The sequence below is a fragment of the Guillardia theta genome (assembly GCF_000315625.1).
Source record: "Guillardia theta CCMP2712 unplaced genomic scaffold GUITHscaffold_74, whole genome shotgun sequence".
Taxonomy (NCBI): Eukaryota; class Cryptophyceae; order Pyrenomonadales; family Geminigeraceae; genus Guillardia; species Guillardia theta.
In genome coordinates, this window is record NW_005434600.1 from 71,424 (window position 1) to 90,133 (window position 18,710).

The window sequence follows — 18,710 nt, forward strand, 5'->3', positions numbered from 1 at the left end:
CCGTCGTTGTCAACGACACTGGTATCACATCCCTTGTCAAGAAGGTACAGGACGACCTGAAGTTAAACGTGAGGAGCTACCAACGCAAAGGAACAAGTATGCAACACAGCTCAGAGGGATCGGGCGTTATCTGGAAGGGAATGGAACAAGAGGAAGAGACAGGTAGGGACTAATGGCGAGTACGAGGAGTTCGACAAGGAGTGGATCAGAAGAAGAAAGGTCTAGATTGACATGCAAACCTCAGGGCGCCCAGAAGCAGCCGCTACCAGCAGAGGGGTCCTTCCTCCTTCGAACCTTGTCTCCAAATCTGCACAGCCAGCCCGCAGGTACCAGACTATGACGTCGAGGAGACCATCTCTGCATGCTACGTAGAGCGGCGAGGAAGTGGTCAAACCCTCTCGGTTTCCATCCCTGTCCAGGAGGCTTCCAAAGAAAAACCAAAGGTCACCTTCTTTCAGCTCAGTGGCCCTCCACCCTATCCTGTACTTCCCGTCCCTGCTCCTTCCACCAGTGACTGTCGTCCGTGTCCCGTCATGCCTGTATCGACAGTGTCCCGACGAGGCATTCTCGCTCGCTGCTCTAGAAGTTGCTTCTGTCTCTGGAGGTACTCGATGGAACATTCTGCTCAGATGGGAAAACCTGGATGCAAAGGCGCCGGAGTTGCCAGACGTGGGGGTTGATCCTTGATCATCCACAGCTGAGACGTTATGAAAGGCAGTCGTCTGATAGTCGTGCGCCTGCGACTTCCTCGACCCTCTTGACAGCATCTCTCTCATCATATTCTTCGCCTGCTTCACGTTCCTCACGCTCTTCACGACACTCTGAGATCCTTGCTCATCAATCTTTGACATGTACGTTGGGTCGATGTTGCATATCCACTCCAGCGCCTCTTCCCTCAGCTTCTGTACAGCCACGTCTGGACAGCATCCAGAATGGGCAGCTTGACTCCTTGCGCACTCCCCTCCTGGAAACAGAACGATTCCATTGCTCGGAGACCCCTTGTTCCACTCTCCAGCGAAGATCAACCCGTCGGTCCACATGTACACGCCTCTCCCATGCTTCTGGTTAGATTGGTACCTGCCTTCATACCTTCTTCCATCTGCAAAGTAGTAGAAACCGTGTCCATCCATCTTATCGCGGAAGTACTCCCCTTCGTACTTGCTACCACTCTTGAAAGTCGTCGTTCCCCTTCCTGTACACCTGCCTTCAAGCCAGTAACCCTCGTATCGGCGACCGTCTGCCCAGGTCATCAGCCCATACCCTGTCATCTTGTCGTTCACATATTCTCCCTCATAGCGCCCCCCAGTCTTCCATATCATGATCCCCCTACCATGCTTCTTGTGCTCGAAGTAGTCACCGACGTATCTCGCTCCTTCAGACCACTCATACACGCCTTTCCCATGCATCTTGTCACACTTGTACTCGCCTTCATACCGCCTCCCATCCTTGTAAGTGAGCAAGCCTCTACCCTCACAACGATTATCTTGCCACTCCCCCATATAAATTCTGCCGTCCGCCCAACGCATCCTCCCGAAACCTGTCATCTTCCCGTCTAGCCATTCTCCCTCATACTTGCTCCCATCTCTCCATGTCTTGGTTCCAAAGCCTGTCCTGGTCACAGTTTCTGACGCCGCTCCCTCATTTTCACCATTCTGTGGGTTCCCTTGATGCAGCAACGGTGGATTGGTATTCGCCCCATCGTTCGCAAACGTCCCTGCCATGGCCCCAGCAACAGCCCCAGCAACAGCCCCAGCAATCGCCAGTCCAATCATGTCCTCTTCCGATTCCTCATTGGAGCTTTGAACGTATTGTGAACCACTCGGCACGTCCTGGCCATCTGCTATGGTACCGATGTATGAATTCTCTGCATTGTCGCTGTTGTCACCACTCAGCTCAATCATAAAGTCTCTTCCTGATTGCTCCCAGTCATTGTTCAGGCTTGCATCGGCCATCCCTGCGGCAGGGCCTTCATCTCCTTGGCGCTGACCTGTCCACTCATGCACCTGCTCATTCTCAGCGATGCTAAGCGTCTCCGAGTAGTTGTCCTCAGAGTCTGTCCAGATCTGCTCCACCTCAAAGACACCGGGAGTTTGCATTGCAGTTGTGATGTGCTTGTAGACGCTAGACTTAAGTTCTACGTCGTTTCTCGAAAGCTGTTTGCGTCCAACAACCCTTCCCACTCATCGCAGGTGTTTGTTTGGCGCCCGATGCTCCCATTTCACCCCTTCCAATCAATGCTTCTTATCACCAGCACTTCTGCTCCTCCTCCGCCTCTCTCTGTCCTGTATCTTCTTCTCCTTCTCCTCCTCCTCCTCCACCTCCTCCTCCCATGGCGCTCCCTTTTGGTACCCCGCCATAGCAACAAACCCCCTTGAAGCTCCCCTTCATTTGACCACCCTCCTTTGACCCCCCTTTCGTGCTATGGGTAGGTTCTACTACCCACCCCTTGATATGATGCGAACGAATCACGCTTTTTCTGTCCCCGCCATCGTAATTACCCCTCTTTTTGAGAAGAAAATTACCGGTAGTCAAATTAAAACGTACCACCTGAGTCATGCAATTTGTAACGAGTATAACCGTCAACCTGGGGAGATCTTGCAGGGCATGAGTGGAGATGAGGGACAAGGACGACAACAATGCGACTAGTGGCAGCGCAATGACGGCAGTCGCTAGGGATGGCGCGAGGGGAAGCAGTGGAGGGAGACTGGAGGAGAGGAGGATGCAAGTAAGAGCACGGATGCTCCTGCCATGCTGCATCTCTTTGGAGCTGCTCCGCTGCGTCTCAGGCTCCCATGGGCATGTGAGTTGTTTCATAACGAGCCCACACATCTTGAAGAAGAGCTCTTCTTTCTTGCATCCCTCTTCACCTTGCCGCCGAAAGGATCTGCAGTCATGGAGTGAGTTTAGGAGGTTTCATGTGCGGGGAAATCAGCAGATCACAGCCCGGAAAGGAAAGTTCCCCCACGTGGACGGCGAGTATGCTAAGCATTTTCTCAAGAGCTATGGAGGGGCGATCGGTGACAAAGGTCAAAGGATTCTGATCCTTGGGAAGAAGCCCAAGTGGGGAGAACTTAGTGAAGCAGAAGTGAGGAACACGTTTGGGATCCCTTCAGGAGTGACTCAAATGTATGAGGGCAACAGGTTTGTTTGGAAATCCCCTGCTGCCGTCCCCACGGACACTCTCGAGGCCATGACGTGCGTTCGTGCTCAGATCGCACCCTTGTCTGCGCACCACGAGACGGTAGAGGATCTTATAGAAGAGGTTGGTGGATGGACGCTCGCCTGTGACGGCTGGGACCTCCATGTAGAGCGTTTGAAGACATCGTCTGAGCAGGAGGGAGACGGAGAGCGGAGGAGTCGAATGGAGATCTCAGCCATGTTTGCCCGCTGCATCGTTGGAGCTCCTAATTTTGACAAGCCGAATCTCCTGTTTACCTTGTTGGAGTCTTCAAAAGGATATCTGCTCGGGTTGACGACGTGGTCCCACAATCATGCACAGAGATCTCTCTCAGAGGTGGAGTGGTCGAGAAGGCCCTGCAAGGTAAGTGAAGCAGGAGATTTCGAGCTCGTTGGAAGTCACTCTAAACTCACAGTTCTCGTCTGCTCTTCCGCTGTTGATCGCAGAAGCTGCGGTGAACATCGCTGGCGCAAGGGAAGGGGACTTGCTGTTGGACCCTTGCTGTGGCTCAGGAACGATCCTCTACGCTGTAAGAGTATCTACATGCATGTGCGGGTGTGTAGGAGGTTGGTTAAGATTAGGAGAGCAAGCATCAAAAATGAATGCCTCCACCCTGCTCTCTCCTCGCTTTCGAGATTGCCTGCACAGCTCAATTGGTGATTCGATTTTTCTGTGGGTCTGACCTCAGTTCTCTGTAGGCGTTAGAAAGGGGGCTGAATGCTGTGGGATTTGAGATTAATCCATCGATGGCAATGCAGGTGGACTTTGAACCGTTTGGTTGTGACTGATTGAACTCTGCAGGCAAGGAAAAATTTGGAAACAGTGGGATATGCGACAAGGGGAGGAGGGTTTCTTCGAAAGTCGTATCAGTTAGAGGAAGGCTGTGTAATTGCTCAACACGACAGTAGGGAGAGCTTGCTGGTGAGGCGATGCTCAGATTGTTGTGAATTCTTTGACAAGGAATCGACGACTTCCTTTCACTCTTTCTCCAGGCTTCGAGTTCACCGATGTCCGCCAGCCTGCCACCTCTGAGCAACGTAGTGCATTTTTTCTTTTCTCTGTCTCTTTTCCCCTTGGGCTATCACTTTCTCTACTTTCCCTTTCCTAGCATCTTCTGACCGCATTGCAGATGCCTGTAACCCATGTTGTCTCAAACCTTCCTTTCGGCAAGAACCTCAAAGTCTGTGATTGCTGCAAGTCTTTCCTGCTGTGATCGCATTTTGCACAGTTGCCATATGCGGGCTACGTTCGTGACATCGTTCGGAGCCTCTGCGCACAACATAAAAACGCTACGTTTGTGTTCATTGCAGGAGGGCAACTCTTGAAAAGAAGGCAAGTTGTCAGTGTTTGAACCATGTTATGACGCAACGCTCACATGCACCATATCGATCTATCCTTGCCTGATGCCTGCCTGACTGGAAACTGTGCAGCTCTCCTGATTTCTTGAAGAGAATTCTCACCGAAGAAGGCCTGACATTGGAGGAAGTAGTCCAGATTCCGTTGCACGGATTGACTCAGGTTGAGTCCCATCTTTGACATAGCATCTCATCGAGTAATCTGCTCACAGGACAATGCAGAGTATCGCAGCCTGAATCTCCTGAGAGCAACCAGGCCGCATGGTTGAGCATGGTTGAGCATCAATCGGACATTCTAAAACTCAGTAACAACCTAGACTTGTTTTATTCCTTGGACATCTCTGAGATCCCAGACTTGTCAATGTTCTGTTCCCAGTTCAGCCCATCGAAATATCTGATCTCCACATCAAAGTCTTCGTCTTCTGCGATCCGCTTGTCTAAGCACCATAGCGTGACGGCAACTCCATCAGGGTTCGATCGAGGATAATAGAAACTGCTGATCCCACAAATAGAGCAGAAAGTGTGCCTTGCCACCCGCGTGTTGTACCTGTATGTTGTAAGCTTCTCCTCGCCTTGAACGATTCGAAACTTGGATAGCGGGACGACGAAGTGCGTGTTTCGCCGCATGTAACATATCGAGCAATTGCAATCGTAACAGATGACCTTCTTCTTCCTCTTGCTCGACTTCCCATTGCCATCTCCCTTGACTTTGCAACGTTCATCTCCTTCTTCCCTGCTTGCCACTGATCTTGTCTCCTCCTCCTCCTCCTCCTCCATCTTCACCTCCACTCTGACACTCCCACAATGACAGCCCCCTTCTAGAATCATGGCGACTCCCGACACTGAGGCGAGCCTATCGCATACCACCCCCACCCCCACAGAGCTAAGCAATTTGCTGGGGGTACCTCCAGTCAGCAAGTCAGCTACTCCCCGTGGAGGTAGGGTGGGGTGATCGATGGGTGGACATGACATTCAAAAGAGGGGGTGATTTTGAGTATTTGGGAGGGGTGAGAGTGTTGCATTAAGATGAAGCCAGGGTTCTTGTTGACTTGGGTAGGGTGGTCATTTCTACTGGGTCATGATCTTCATGGGTGACTTGGGAGCAGGTGGGAGTAAACTTTACTCTGCAAATAGGGGTACTTTTGAAGTCAAAATGAGGGGTACTCTGTTTGTCACGAGGGTGGGGGTAGTCAGATTGGGTGGGGTTCGGTTGAAAAGGATGGGGGTAGGGATGAGACCGTAGCGATCAGTGCGATAATGGCAGAGTTCGTTGTGGAATATTGCTCCAACTGAGATGGTGGGAGGCAGGTAACGACAACAACAATGGTCTCTTCCTCTTCATGATCGACATGATGCGATCCTCGTCCTTCGTCCTCGCAATGGTCTTCCTCCTCCTCGTTGTCTTTTTGCTCCCCTTCCTGGTCTTTCATGTCCTCGTCCTTGTCCTCGTCGCCCTCATCATTATCATCATCGATGGGAACAAAGTAGCATCGTGTTCTTCCTCTCTACTCTCTTTCTCCTTCTGAATGTCATGTATCGCATTGCATTGCTAGCTCAAATCCATCGAGCAGTGCATCTGCCATGATCGTCATGTGGATCTATGTTTCTTGGCCTTCTCTGATCAGTTTGAATGTGCAGGAGATGAGGTCGGCAAGCGAAGCAGTCGCTGCCGGTGCTCCTTCTGCCAAGATCTCGGTGAGTTGATATGAGCTGTCCCTGTCAGTTGTTCGTATCCTTAGGTAACATGGTGGTTCCATTCATGTGAATCCTGACTTGTTGTCCGAGAACATGGTGGACTCTTTCATTCCCCATATGAGTTCTGTCTTGTTGTCCTCAGCCATAATCAGTGATGTTCAAGATGGTGAACAGGAAGGGGAAGCGGAGGGCAGAAAGTTGTTGTTTCATGGATCCTTGACATGTGATATACGAAAGCATGTTTGAGAGTACGACTTGATTTGCTCTGCTCTCCTGCCATCCTCGACCCCCCTTCTTTGCAGACAGCAAGCTTTCGTACCTCTTGCTCAGCCTCCTTCCCCTCCCGTTGATATGACGAGCAACTCTCTTTGCGCTCCCTAGGACACCCATTTGTCCTCCTCCTAACCTGCTCTTCCTCCACAGACGTCTTGCATCGACAGGATGGGTGCGATTTTCGTCGTCATCTACAAGTGCGAGAACGGCGCAAAGCGGAAGATCTACACCACTGATCAGAGGAATCTGTTCCGCAAGTACCCAGATCGACGATCGAAGGCGATGGCGGAGATCACTGCTATCGTACGGCAGGAGATGGGGAAGTAGAGGGCATGAGGAGAGATAAGGCTTGTCTGCCTGGCAGTTTCCGTCAATGACGTGTAGCAGCACAAAGGGTGTTCCCTGCTGTTAACTGAGAACCGAGTGTGGACAACTGCTGAGGAGAGCAAGGTTGTTTACTCCTGTGTTGATTTGCTTCCTTCTTGTTTTCACATGTGATGAATTTGTTCTGGTTTCTTGTTGTACCTAAAGAGCCGATCAAAGTGCGTGAGTCGTTGCTTCGTGCCTCAAAGTTTTCCCGCTATCAATGGAGCATGCAGAGAGGATGAAAGGAAGAATGCATGAAAGGAAGGGAATGGTGGTAGTCTTGGAAGATGTTGTGAAGGTTCGCAAGGTTGTGAAAGATCCGATTTCTCCCTCCTTCATTGCTTGTTGCGGGAAACTTGTGTTTGCACTTCCATTGTGATACATCGATTGAAATTTCTTGAACAAGAGACTAAGAGCATCTCGAGACAACATGTGTCTCCTCGCTCTTCCTTTCCCTTCTTCATCCTCCACAGTTTCTCGTTCATTTCGCTTCTCCTCCTCCATCTCCCCCCTCTTGTGCTGACAACATTCACGTCAAAACCATTGACCATGTCGATTCCCGCCGCAACTCACCTTTCTCCTCTTCTTTCTTCTCCTTCTCTTCCTTATTCTCCTTCTCCTTGTCTTCTTTGTTCTCCTTCTCTTCCTTCTTCTCCTTCTCTCTCTCTTCTGTGTTGGTTTGACCTTCCTCGTTCTTCTCGGCTCCTTCCTCTTCCTGTCCCTCCTGCCATCGTCGTCATCGCCATACAATCAAGCGCGGAAGCAAGCTCAACCTGTTTCTCTTCCTCTCCTCCCTCCTCCCTCGGTGTATCCGGCTTCATCGGTGGCTTCACGAAGCTGAGCAGCCGCATGCCGCTGAGCATGACGCGGACGCTCTCTGTGAAGCTTGCAGACCTGGAGGAGGAAGTGAGAGCGAGGAAGAGGGGAGGGAGTGGTTTGAAGGCAGGGCAGGCAGGCAGGCAGGCAGGCAGGCAGGCAGGCAGGCAGGCAGGCAGGCAGGCAGGCAGGCAGGCAGGCAGGCAGGCAGGCAGGCAGGCAGGCAGGCAGGCAGGCAGGCAGGCAGGCAGGCAGGCAGGCAGGCAGGCAGGCAGGCAGGCAGGCAGGCAGGCAGGCAGGCAGAGAGGGGGGAAGTGGGGAGGAGCAGGAGCAACGACTCACGACTCCTGGCATCGATGCAGCGCGGACTCGTCGGCGATCTCGCGGATGGCAGTGAGAGGATAGAACTTCGTCTCGAGTCCCACGGCAGGAGGAGCGACGTTGACGCCGCTGCTGTCAAAGATCTTCCCGTCCTCGCTGCTCTGCGCTGAGTCCACCTTGGGCTCTGCGATCAGGCAGTAGCTGAGCTCCTCTTCCCCCGTGGCTTCTCGGAAGTGGAGGGTGCGGAAAGACTCGTCGGCTACAAGGCGAGGTCTCAGCAGGGTAAGGATGAGAAGGAGGCAGGGAGAGAGGAAGAGGTGAGAGGAGGGAGAGGAAAAGAGGGAGATTGGCGGAAGATTGGAGGAAGAGGTAGAGGTAGAGGTACGGGTAGATGAAGAGGACGAGGTAGATGAAGAGATCGAGGACGAGGAAAACGAAGAGGAAGAGGTATGGAGCAAGAGGGAGATAGGAGGGCGGGAGAGAATGGAGGAGAGAGGAAAGAAGGGGAGACGGGAGAGGGGAGGATGCCAAGAGAAGAAAAGGAGGAAGAGGAGGAGGAAGAGGAGGAGGAGGGAGGGAGACGTACTGGAGTGGAGTGGAAGGCTACGGAAGTCGGTAGTCTGAGAGACGCGTACAAGCAGCTCCATAGGGCCGATGGTAGGGTTGAGAGGGCTCTGACACAAAGAGAAAGAGGGAGCGAGGAGGCTGAGCCCAGCACACGCCCTCTCCTCCAGCGCCCGATGCTTCAGGCACTTCACGGCGTCCATCTTGTCTGTACCTGGGGAACATGCGATCAGAGGAGGAGGAGGAGGAGGAGGAGGTGGAGAAGGAGGAGGAGGTGGAGGAGGAGGAGGAAGAGGAGGAGGAGGAGGAGGAGGAGGAAGAGGAGGTGCTAAGGGGGGTGCTGGGAGAGAAGAGAGGCTCCAAGGTCTCTCACTGATCTTCTCCGCGTCCTCGTCGATGGGGATGAGGTTTAACCCGTGGAACTTCATTTTCTTCAGCATCTCCATGGCAGGCAGCGGCTTCTCCTTCAGCACCTTGAGCGACTCGTCCTCCGGCCATACCAGCCTGCACCTCCCTGCTCCGATCTCGAACTTGATCGTCATGTCGCCGTTGAGGTCGACGCTGAGGATTGCCCGGTTTGTGCCTGTGGGGTACAGCATCCAGGACTGGAAGGGGAAGCAGGACCAGCGACTCTGGAGCATGGCGATGGTGGTCAGGTGCAGTGTCGAGAAGCTGAGGATACGTTCGCCGTCCTTGCTCTCGAGCGAAACGTCAGTGATGCCGTCGTCGCTCCACTCCTTCTTCTCGTGCTCCCACCACCCAAGGCGAGGAGCGTCGCCGGAGGGGAGGAGGACGTCTTGGGGCAGGTGCCACTTGACCTGCATGGGGGGGATGCCGATGGTTTGGACGAGGCCCGTCACAGGGTCGATGGGAGGATACACCTGCCGTATCACGTCCCCGCTGCTCGAAGTGATTTTGACTATCATCCATCTTCCCGAGTCCTTGGCCTCCGAGACGTGCGACTTGATGGCCTTGGGCCTGTCCGGGACCTCCAGCACCTCGATGTAGAGGATGCCGCCGATGGTGAAGAAGTCCTCTGCCTGTGAAGGGCTGCTCAGAATGTCTTTCCTGAAATGCATCATCCGAACAGCAACAGTCTGAAGGATGATGGGGCGGGGGATATCGGTGTGCAACCCAAGGGAAGGATACTCTATGTTCTTCAGCCTTAGATTCTTGGCGACGTTCACCCACATGCCGTACTTCTGCAGCACTGTAGAGAGGTCGATTTGACAGATGTTATCTTTCGTCACGTGGTCGTCGAGATTCTCTAGGATCTTGGCCGTTGCCTGCTCTGACATGTCAACGATGCGCGGTGTCAACAGGCCAGAGCAGCAGCCCTGTACACACATGGTCGAGCTTCATAAGGATGAGATCTTGGAGGGTCTTGATGAACTGCTCATACTTGTTCAGAGCTTCTTCCTCGTTCTTCGACTGCATCACGTGCGTCAGGCTCCTCCCTACCCTCAGCATGGCACCGCTCACCACAGCGACTGCCAGCAATTTCTCGAGCCCGAGAATCACCTCTATTGCATTCTGCGCCTCCTTCAGAGCCGTGTGGATATCTGGGACTGGATCCTCGCGCCTGCATATCAGGTCAGACAACCTTGCCGAGCATGTTCCACAGGCAAGATGTCGACCATAACGTGATGTAAGTGCTCAGATCTGCGTCGTTGCGAACATCCGGGAGGTGAGTGCAAGCAAGGAAGTTGTGCCACTCCTCCTGCTCCCTCCTCCCGGCCTCCTCCACCACCAACTGATGCGCTCTCATCTGCAGCAGGGGGAACAAATCGTCCTTCTCCTCCTGCAGCCTCCGCCCTTCCACTTCCAGCCACTGTCGTCTCGTCAGAGCACTGACAGGCAGGATTCTACTCAAGACAGCATCCTCTCCAACAGCTCACCTGGCGCTTCTCTTCCGCCAGACGTTTTTCTTCCTCCTCTCTCTCGATTCTCTCTCGCTCCAACCGTTCCTTCACGTGAACGTTCAGCTTGCTGGAGCAGACGCCGTCAGTCCTCTCAGCCTCTCACCTGCTCAGCCAGGAATGCCAGCCTCTCCTCCTCAGCCTTTCTTGCTGCTTCTTCAGCCTTCTTTGCCGCCTTTCCTCCTGCCGCAGCTCCTTTCTTTGGTCCCATCCTCTACAAAGCTTCTTGTCCCAACTCGCACTTGCAGTTCGAACAACCAAACTCACTCCCGAGGTCTTCTGAATCCTTTCAACTCGGAGTCAACATCCTCAAGCTCCGCTGAACAACATCAGGTTCTCATCTGCACCATCGAGTCATTGCAATCTCCCGGTTGAAGTTTTTTGTCGCTCATTCTTTGTCATCTACAAGCACCGTCGCCAAAGTTGCGTTGTTGAGAGCCTCCTCTGCTCTACCCACATCCCTCAGATCCATTGGACTTCTATCCCCTACCCTGTCCTCTCCTTTCTCACTCCACCCGCGTCACCTTCTCTCCTTCTCTCCCTCCCTTCCCTCCCTTCCCTCAGTTCTACCAGCATTTCAACTGACGGACCTCCGCTGCCGGCCCGATCACTACTGGTGCGGCCAGTGTTTTCAATTTGGCAAGTCGGTCCCGGATCCTCGGCCCGGCCCGGCGAGTCCCGGATCCCGGTCCGGGTAAGGTCGGACCCGGATCGATGATCGGCATCGGATCCTGGCCCGGCCCGAGGCCGGCCGTGAGCGCTCATTGACTCAGAGTCAATAAGGCTGGCAATCTTTCAAGTTTGTTGCAGCCGCTACTTGAATCCGCACTGCAGGCTCACCGTCCGATCGCCGCCCGGCCCGGCGGCGGCCCCGGACACCGTCCGATGGCAGTCGTGCCACCGTAATGCAGAATTGCGATCAAAGTTGTCTTCTCGAATCTCAATTTGCGGCGTGCTAGTCAACACGCGGCGGCGCCGCCGGGTCCGATCCGATCGGACCGTCGAGTCCGATCAGCCATCGGATTGGCCCTCGTAGCCCGGCCCTCTGACGCCGACTACGGGCCGCCGCGCCGGCCAAGTCCGAAGCCTTGAAGGCTTGAAGTTGGAAATCCGCCGAGGCAGGCCCCCGTCGGATCCGAGTTGCGGCCGCCGCGACAGCGGCACACGTGCGACAGAGTCAGGGTCAAGCCGCAGCTTCCTCGACTCTCCTGATCGGATCCGAGGATTGTCCTCGGAGGCTCGTACAAGGGTGATCTTTAACTTAACTTTGAGTAAAGAAAGTGCAGTACCGTACGGTACCAGGACAGTGACTCGGGACCGACTGGCGTCCGGTCGCCGTCCAACTCAACAAGCCTGGGCGGTGTCACGGTGCCAAGTTCTGGCAGGGATATGCTGACAGCGGGAGGGAAGAGGCAGTCATGCGCCCCACCGCGGGCCCCCGGGGCTCTCAGGAGTCTTGAAGGAGGCGGTTTAACTCCTCCGCCGGACTGACTCCCCGCCCCGGGAGGGGACTCAATCTAAAGTTTTGGCAGGCGCTTTCTCTCTTTGTGAGAGTGGGGTGGAACCCTGATGAAAGGGGGGTGGGGGTAATGCCGGTGGATTCCGTTGGTCGGATCGTGACGCCGATGGTCGCTTCCGGTCACGGGGAAAGAGATCGCAGCCCCGCATTACCATCGAAAAGAGAAGTTTTCGAAGGTGATGGAACAGGTCTTATTTGTTGGACAGGGGTCCTTGGGGCCCCGAAAGCTTTCGAACGAGTAGGTCGTGATTCCCGACTCTGGAAAGCGATCTTTTTCGATTGAGAGAATACTTTACCACACATTTTCCAGTCCATCAGCAAATATCCTTTATATATGCCTTTTAGAAATCCCTTCTTTACGTGTGTTAGTCCGTCAAATAACCCCACCCACCAAATCCACGATTATCAGTGAGTTCATTCCGTAATGATCCACGGAACATTCTGAATCACTAAACCCAGCCAACAAGCTAGTTTTCATTGCTGACGTCATGCGACTGTACAGCTTCTTGAGTTGTTCCACCCCATGCGCGCTCCTCCGTACTTCCGCGCTCCTCTCCTCCGCTCCTCTTCCTGCACATCGCAAGGGTCGACGGAAGATAGCATCGAATCTCCTTCCTCCGTCCTATCTTTCTCCTCTTCTTTCTCGTTCTCCACGTCCACCTCGTCTCTTCTGGAAGGCGTCGATACTCATGTTCCGACCGCGGTCGCCGCGTTCTTTGCTGTCATGCTCAGCAAAGGAGGAAGATCATCCTTCCCAAGACACTGCTCGCTATCTTGTGTAGACGATCATCATGGCAATGATATGGGATCGTCCTCATCCTCTTCTGGTTGCATGCCGATCACCGCAAGCGCAAGATGGGATACAGGAGGCAGGAGGAGGTCAAGATCAGAGCCAGCAGTGCTAGGAGAGGACGCTGACTCGTCAGCAGAAATGGAGTCAGACGCAGCCAAGCATGCAATCGACAGGTCAGGGTATTTCATCCAGGGGAGAGGATATGGGATAGTGATGCTGGTCGGGGAAACCATTTCTTCCCCTTCTATCGACCAAGGTGGGAACTTCGTGAGTCGGCATAGAGAGAAGTTGTCATTCAGGTTGTGATTGTAGAAATGTTTTCAACCTCGCCACAAAGCGTGTAGAGTGTAAAATAATTGCTTCTTGTTGTAGAATAGCCGTTCCTTGTTGGGATGTTAATCATTGTTTTCATAATCATCACGAGAACTGTTTGTATAAATATCGCGTTTATGAGCAATCCCCCTATTCTCCAGTCTCCTCTCCTCTCCTCTCCTCTCCTCTCCTCTGCTCTGCTCTGCTCTCCTCTCCTCTCCTCTGATCGTTTCTTCGTCTCCTTTTCTCTCTCGCATAACTTCTCCTCTCCTCTCACTACATCGTCGCCTGGCCAAGTTTCCCCTCCTCCCCGTCTTGTTTCTTCTAGACTCCGAGGAGTGCATTTTCTCGTTGTCATCGAATTGCATCCCATCTCGTCACCCCCTCCTGTCTTCTCTTCTCTTCTCGTCTCGCCTCGTCTCGTCTCTTCTCTTCTCTTCTCCTCTCCTCTCGCCTCGTTGCACGTATCCAAGTCGAGAAATACCCATTGAGATCTCGCCATTCTCTCTGATATTCTCGTGCAAGCAGGTTTCATTCAAGCTTGGCGATAGAAGGAACGTTGGAAGTCAGCGACACCGGGTTGACGCCTAGTGTACGTGTGTTAGTACTTGGAAACAGCTTGGTGCTGGTGCTGGTGCTGGTGCTGGTACTGTTGCTGGTGCTGGTGCTGGTGCTGGTGCTGGTGCTGGTGCTGGTGCTGGTACTTCCTCGCTTCTTTCCCCGCCTCATCTTTCACTGCCACCATCTCTTCTTCCTCTGCTACCTTCTGCTTCTGCTCTTTCGTCTTGCATTCTGCTGCCTGCTACTGCTGCTGCTGCTGCTGCTGCTGCTCCCTATTCTTCCCACACGGGTTTGAACTTGTTCAACCCCTCAAGTCCCTACCTGCGCGATGAGCGGCGAGCATTCCGATGGCTTCAAGGTAGCTGATGCCATGACTTGAGCACGCTGGGAGCGCAAAACTTCCTTTTACCTGCTCACTCGCACACAGTCCAAAGCAAGGTCCTCAGGCTCGGCTTGCATCTTGGTCTTGTTGTCTTCAACAGCGATGACAAGCGCACTGTGGAGGAAGCAAACGTGTGTCAGAGCGCTGGTGAACCTTTCCGTTTGAGGCACAAGAGGGCAGTGGAGGAGCAAGAAGCAAGGAGGGAGGAAGGGAGGGCGAGATGGCAGGATGGCGGGATGCACAAATAGCGGGAGGGAGGGAGGGAGGGGAAGGAAAACTTATTGACTTTGTTTGCAGTCCCAGGGAGATCGTCCCAAGGCCTCCGGCAGCATTGGCAGGTATAATCACAGCGTCTACGTCTCTTGCCCAAATTGCTCGATTGGCGCGGGGGTCCTGTAACGAGAACATCAATCAAAGAGGGCAGAGCAAAAATCGCTTTCATTGCATTGGTGGAGTTGTGGTATCTCTGTGTTGGTGTGAGAGTTTTGCTGAAGTGATGGTTGTGTTAATGTGACGAATCGCATTGAATTCTTCGTGGTCTACGAAGATACATGGATGTCGAGATTGTTTGGTATGGCAGGGCTCTTCAATCTTTTTGGTAGTGAACATCTTTTGATCTTGCGTGATACCGTGAGATGCGTTTCCTTTCTAATCAACACACGTCTCACTCGTATACGTCGCTAGCTCCTTTCCTCCTATCCTTTCGTTTCTCATTCTTCTCTGCTTTATGTTTGTCCTCTAAACTGTCTTTCCCTCCCGTCCCTCTCCTCCCCCTTCTCTCCTCTCCCTCTCCCTCTCCCTTCCCTCTCCTCCCTCTGCTCTCCTTTCTCCCTCCTCCCCCTATCTCGTGCAGGCTCTAGATTTTAATCCTCTCCTTACCTCAGGGGGGACAACGACTGGGGCACGATGAAGGTATGCAAGGACACACGGAAGAAAAGTGAAACCGATTTCTTCTGCTGCAACCTTTCAACCAAGAAAGTCACAAACGTGGATGCCCATTTGAACAAATTTTCCTCTCGCAAGCAACCACAATCTCATACACGCAACAGCCGTCAAAAATGAACGATGGGGGGAAATGCATTTCAATCTTCCCAACAAAGAACTTGTCATGTCGACATGGAAAAACAGCGCATCTGCAAGACTTTTGGCTCGAAAATGGCAGCATACACCAGATTAACAATGTGCCCCTAAGAGATTGAGAGGGAAGGTCTTTGCGAAAAAGTCGAGCAATCCTGTCCAACTATCTTTTCAATCATCACCTTGGGGGATACGGAATATCCGATCTCGACTTCAATCTCGTTTGCAGGAGCATGAGCACAGGGAACTCCAAGCTGAGAGATGAACATCAATGATGAGAACCGTTCTTGACAACAGGCTAGGAAATGGTCGAGGTCAACGGCAGTTGAGGGCGATGGCAAGGAAACAAATGGATGGAGGAGGTTGGGAACGAAGAAGAGGAGATAGAAGGAGGAGTTTCAGGGAGGAGAAAAATGAAAGAGGGAGGAGGAGAGAGGGTAAACAACAATTCAAAGTAATCCAAAGGAGTAGTGCTAAGAGCAACACATGACACATTCATCTCCATCAGAAAATGGAAGCAACCTTTGATGTAATAGCGTGGCTGATAATCGCTTCCATCCCACCAACAGGGTCAACTCCATCCCCCTTGTTTCATACTGTCAGCATTTCTTCATCACAACATCTCACGCATGGCAGGCAGCAACATCGCAGTTGACTCGCTTCATTCAGCCACCGTCGTCGTACACATGGGAGTATCAAACAAACGTACAACCTGACGGTATGACGTCGTCTGAGTGATCTCCTGTAGCAAACACAAGTTGTCAAGATGCAAAGTATTCCATCCCCTCCCAACAGCACCTGATCACTTTCATCTTCGGGAAATTTACAAACTACAGCGATTGCTGTGCATTTGCACTCTTTCACGAGCCGTTCGGCACCTGTAACAAGAGCCCCCATCAGATAGAGTCCAACATCAAAATTGTTTCTCAGCTCTCGCCTCTTATAAGCGTCCCGAGATTGTTCAAGTCTCCTCTCGACGCGCCTGCCACAAACTTCATCGCAACACAATCAACTACATGCAAGCACAAAACCAACCAGTCGAGGTCATTGCGACTGTAACGCCAACCTCTTCGTCGGTTACAAGGTAATTGCACACGTTGATCCCCTTCATTGCAAGTCAAGATGAGACAAAGTTCTCTGCTAACCGCCCCCTCCCCCCTCGATTCCCTCCTTCTCCTCTCTAAGCTTTCCTCCTCCTCCTCCTCTCTAAGCTTTCCTTCTCCTCCTCCTCCTCCTCCTCCTCCCTCCTTGTCCTTGTCCTTGTCCTCTTCCTCCCTCCTTGTCCTTGTCCTTGTCCTTGTCCTTGTCCTTGTCCTTGTCCTTGTCCTTGTCCTTGTCCTTGTCCTCCCTCTTCCTCTTGCGTCCACTTCCTCCTGCCTTCTGCAACACATCTAGCTTCCATCTCCCCTCCATCCTCACCAGGGTAGCTCTCGCCGCATCAGCAGCCTGCAGGTGCCTTTCAATCATTTCCTTGGTCATTTCCTTGTCAAGCAGAAGGCCGATCCTGTGACCTCCTGCTCCATCTCCTCAGCTCACCAACACAGGACGAGCAAGCACAAGTCCGAACCTGTTGTCACAGGAAGCAGACCGATCTTCCCTCTCGCAAAGTTGTCCAACAGGTAACCTTCAGTGTAGAGCATGTTGCTCAGCGGCCAGTACAGCGAGGCTCCGTTCATGACGTTAGGATGGGTAATCAAGGTGTCTACGACAGATGCCATAGTCTTCGCAACAGGAAGCGCGTCTCCCGCATACCCACCGATCGATGCGCCTGCATACAAGCATGAACTCGTCAGCCCGGCACAGCTCACCTAGTGACGACTGACCTACTCCTGTCGGCACAATCAGGACTGCCGTGTATCCGTGCCCTGTCGACCCCTCGCTTCCTCTCTGGGGGAGGTTGTCCCATGGAGCCGACCTCCGCAGAGTGTCCTCGTCCTCGTCCTCGTCATCGTCCTCTTCTAGTATCTTCATGACCCCTGCCATGAACTCCCGCTCCTCCTCCGTGAGATCTCCATTCTGGTCAGCCATCCTCAGCTTGCACCTGGCATTATCCCCTCCCCTTGTGCACAAGGGCAACCCTGGCTTCAGAGCCACAGGAAGGGCTCTCCTTGCTCTGAGAGGAGGGCAAAGGGTGACAAATGCCTGCGGCAGCGAGCCTGATCGCAGTCCACCATTCTTCTGCAAGCTCCCCCCAACCTGTTGTACATCCCAGGTTATGATAACAAACAAGACCCGCTCCATTACTCCAGGCTTGGTAGACCATTGCTATCAACAAAACTTTCACTATGTACATTCTGATTTGCCTTTCCTCTGCACTTGCGCTCCACTCGTCACCACCATCGCTCTAGTCATTGAACCCCAAGTCCACGTGTTCCTCCTGCTCCTGCTCCTGCTCCTGCTCCTGCTCCTGCTCCTTCTCCTTCTCCTTCTCCTGCTCCTGCTCGTCCTGCTTGTCCTCCTCCTCCTCCTCGTGCTGCTGCCCTTCTTGCTTCCCCTTACCATTGTGGTCAGCGCAGCCAAAACGAGCAGCCGCATTGCCGGAACGAAGTAGGATCATATACCTCATAGTCCTCCCGGGCCGGCCGGCGCCCTGGCCGGCGCCCAGGCCGACTGAGTGACTCTTGACGAATGTATGAGTGGGGCTGTCAATAATTTGAAATGTTGAAGCAGAAATTTCAAGTCATAAATTGTTCCATATGAATATTCTGCAAAAAGTGTTTTTTAGTTGCATTGACAGTACCATATATTTCAGAATTTATATCAGTTGTAGATGAATTGAATTGCGAGGCCATAGTCAAGAGTTTCTTGATGATGAATCCTAATTTCACAATAACTCATAAAATTATTGAGCAAGATTCCAATACTTCTCCACAAAATACATATCTGGAAAGCATTTCTCATTTTTGGTGAGGAGACTAGTCAACATTCCCTACTGATTCCAGGACATATTGAAAAATTAGTACGAAATCCATTCTATGGCTCGAAATCGCATCACCCACCCCCTGTAATGTCCTTTTCTACTACAGGTGTGTGCATCACCACCTGTAGTCGACTACCCCCTGAAATGTGAAATATACCCCTACTAAATACTAGAATATGACCCCCTCTTTTACTTCCATTGTTTCAAGGTACCCCATGGTCTCGACGCTAGTTCGTACCCCTCATATTGCAGCACCTTCTCCACTTGTTACAACCACCCCCTGGCTCCCTATCAAATCACCCCAGTCCAGCACTTGATCATGACCCGGGTAGTTGGGTTATCACCCCAAACTTTTATGATAAAGATACCCGTACTTGAACGATTTAATATGACCCCTACCCACTAATCAGCTATCACCCCCCTGAATGACCACCCCTGAAAGATCTCCCTGCCTTCATGGCGTGGGAGGGGGGCGAGAAGATTAGGGAGGAGGAGGAGGAGGAGGAGGGAGTTGCGTGAAGCAAGAGGAGGGAAGAGGACGAAACGCGGCAGAGGAGAGAGATGAAGGATTAGAGATATACAGGAATGGTGGATCTATGGCAGGAGGGAGAAGCGAGTGTGCGCGATTGAAGGGAGTTGAAATGAGAAAATCAAGTTTG

General features: G+C 52.7%; 6 protein-coding genes across 6 annotated transcripts; 2 read left to right on the forward strand and 4 right to left on the reverse strand.

The window, feature by feature from the left end:
- Positions 1–995: 995 nt before the first annotated feature.
- Positions 996–1,721, reverse strand: GUITHDRAFT_76260 (hypothetical protein; the record flags this gene model as incomplete). Its single annotated transcript, XM_005826474.1, has 1 exon — positions 996–1,721. A coding segment is annotated over one exon (726 nt), but the record flags the coding sequence as incomplete, so codon positions are not given.
- Positions 1,722–2,614: 893 nt separating this feature from the next.
- GUITHDRAFT_114280 (hypothetical protein) lies at positions 2,615–4,432 on the forward strand (the record flags this gene model as incomplete). The annotated part of the gene is made up of 7 exons (XM_005826475.1): positions 2,615–3,541; positions 3,594–3,707; positions 3,877–3,936; positions 3,980–4,026; positions 4,084–4,099; positions 4,308–4,362; positions 4,407–4,432. 7 exons carry the CDS (start codon positions 2,615–2,617, stop codon positions 4,430–4,432), a joined length of 1,245 nt encoding a protein of 414 aa, XP_005826532.1.
- A 425-nt stretch (positions 4,433–4,857) lies between these two features.
- On the reverse strand, positions 4,858–5,361 carry GUITHDRAFT_76235 (hypothetical protein; the record flags this gene model as incomplete). The annotated part of the gene is made up of 2 exons (XM_005826476.1): positions 4,858–5,217; positions 5,323–5,361. 2 exons carry the CDS (start codon positions 5,359–5,361, stop codon positions 4,858–4,860), a joined length of 399 nt encoding a protein of 132 aa, XP_005826533.1.
- A 413-nt stretch (positions 5,362–5,774) lies between these two features.
- GUITHDRAFT_154374 (hypothetical protein) lies at positions 5,775–7,047 on the forward strand. The gene is made up of 3 exons (XM_005826477.1): positions 5,775–5,841; positions 6,172–6,228; positions 6,652–7,047. The coding sequence occupies exons 2-3, from the start codon at positions 6,175–6,177 to the stop codon at positions 6,826–6,828; spliced, it is 231 nt and encodes a 76-aa protein (XP_005826534.1). The 5' UTR covers positions 5,775–5,841; positions 6,172–6,174; the 3' UTR covers positions 6,829–7,047.
- Positions 7,048–7,225: 178 nt separating this feature from the next.
- On the reverse strand, positions 7,226–10,814 carry GUITHDRAFT_164894 (hypothetical protein). Its single transcript, XM_005826478.1, has 11 exons — positions 10,594–10,814; positions 10,467–10,535; positions 10,206–10,399; positions 10,051–10,150; positions 9,916–9,999; positions 8,942–9,854; positions 8,591–8,782; positions 8,026–8,263; positions 7,641–7,761; positions 7,441–7,591; positions 7,226–7,386 (listed from the first exon to the last, which is right to left on the reverse strand). Exons 1-11 carry the CDS (start codon positions 10,696–10,698, stop codon positions 7,349–7,351), a joined length of 2,205 nt encoding a protein of 734 aa, XP_005826535.1. The 5' UTR covers positions 10,699–10,814; the 3' UTR covers positions 7,226–7,348.
- Positions 10,815–13,973: 3,159 nt separating this feature from the next.
- Positions 13,974–17,633, reverse strand: GUITHDRAFT_158393 (hypothetical protein; the record flags this gene model as incomplete). The annotated part of the gene is made up of 12 exons (XM_005826479.1): positions 13,974–14,034; positions 14,082–14,168; positions 14,341–14,447; positions 14,934–15,017; positions 15,654–15,716; positions 15,930–16,009; positions 16,069–16,113; positions 16,167–16,236; positions 16,551–16,645; positions 16,699–16,899; positions 16,955–17,006; positions 17,631–17,633. The coding sequence occupies 12 exons, from the start codon at positions 17,631–17,633 to the stop codon at positions 13,974–13,976; spliced, it is 948 nt and encodes a 315-aa protein (XP_005826536.1).
- Positions 17,634–18,710: the final 1,077 nt, after the last annotated feature.

Excerpts from the sequence above, each read along its gene's own strand:
- GUITHDRAFT_154374 (XM_005826477.1), top strand. The coding sequence starts at position 6,175 with ATGAGGTCGGCAAGCGAAGCAGTCGCTGCCGGTGCTCCTTCTGCCAAG. Across the intron at positions 6,229-6,651 it reads CTCCTTCTGCCAAGATCTCG|ACGTCTTGCATCGACAGGAT; the intron begins GTGAGTTGATAT and ends CTTCCTCCACAG.
- GUITHDRAFT_164894 (XM_005826478.1), bottom strand. The coding sequence starts at position 10,698 with ATGGGACCAAAGAAAGGAGCTGCGGCAGGAGGAAAGGCGGCAAAGAAG. Across the intron at positions 10,000-10,050 it reads AATTGCTGGCAGTCGCTGTG|TCGAAGAACGAGGAAGAAGC; the intron begins GTGAGCGGTGCC and ends CACGTGATGCAG. Across the intron at positions 7,592-7,640 it reads GAGGAGAGGAAGAGAAACAG|GAGGGACAGGAAGAGGAAGG; the intron begins GTTGAGCTTGCT and ends CGACGATGGCAG.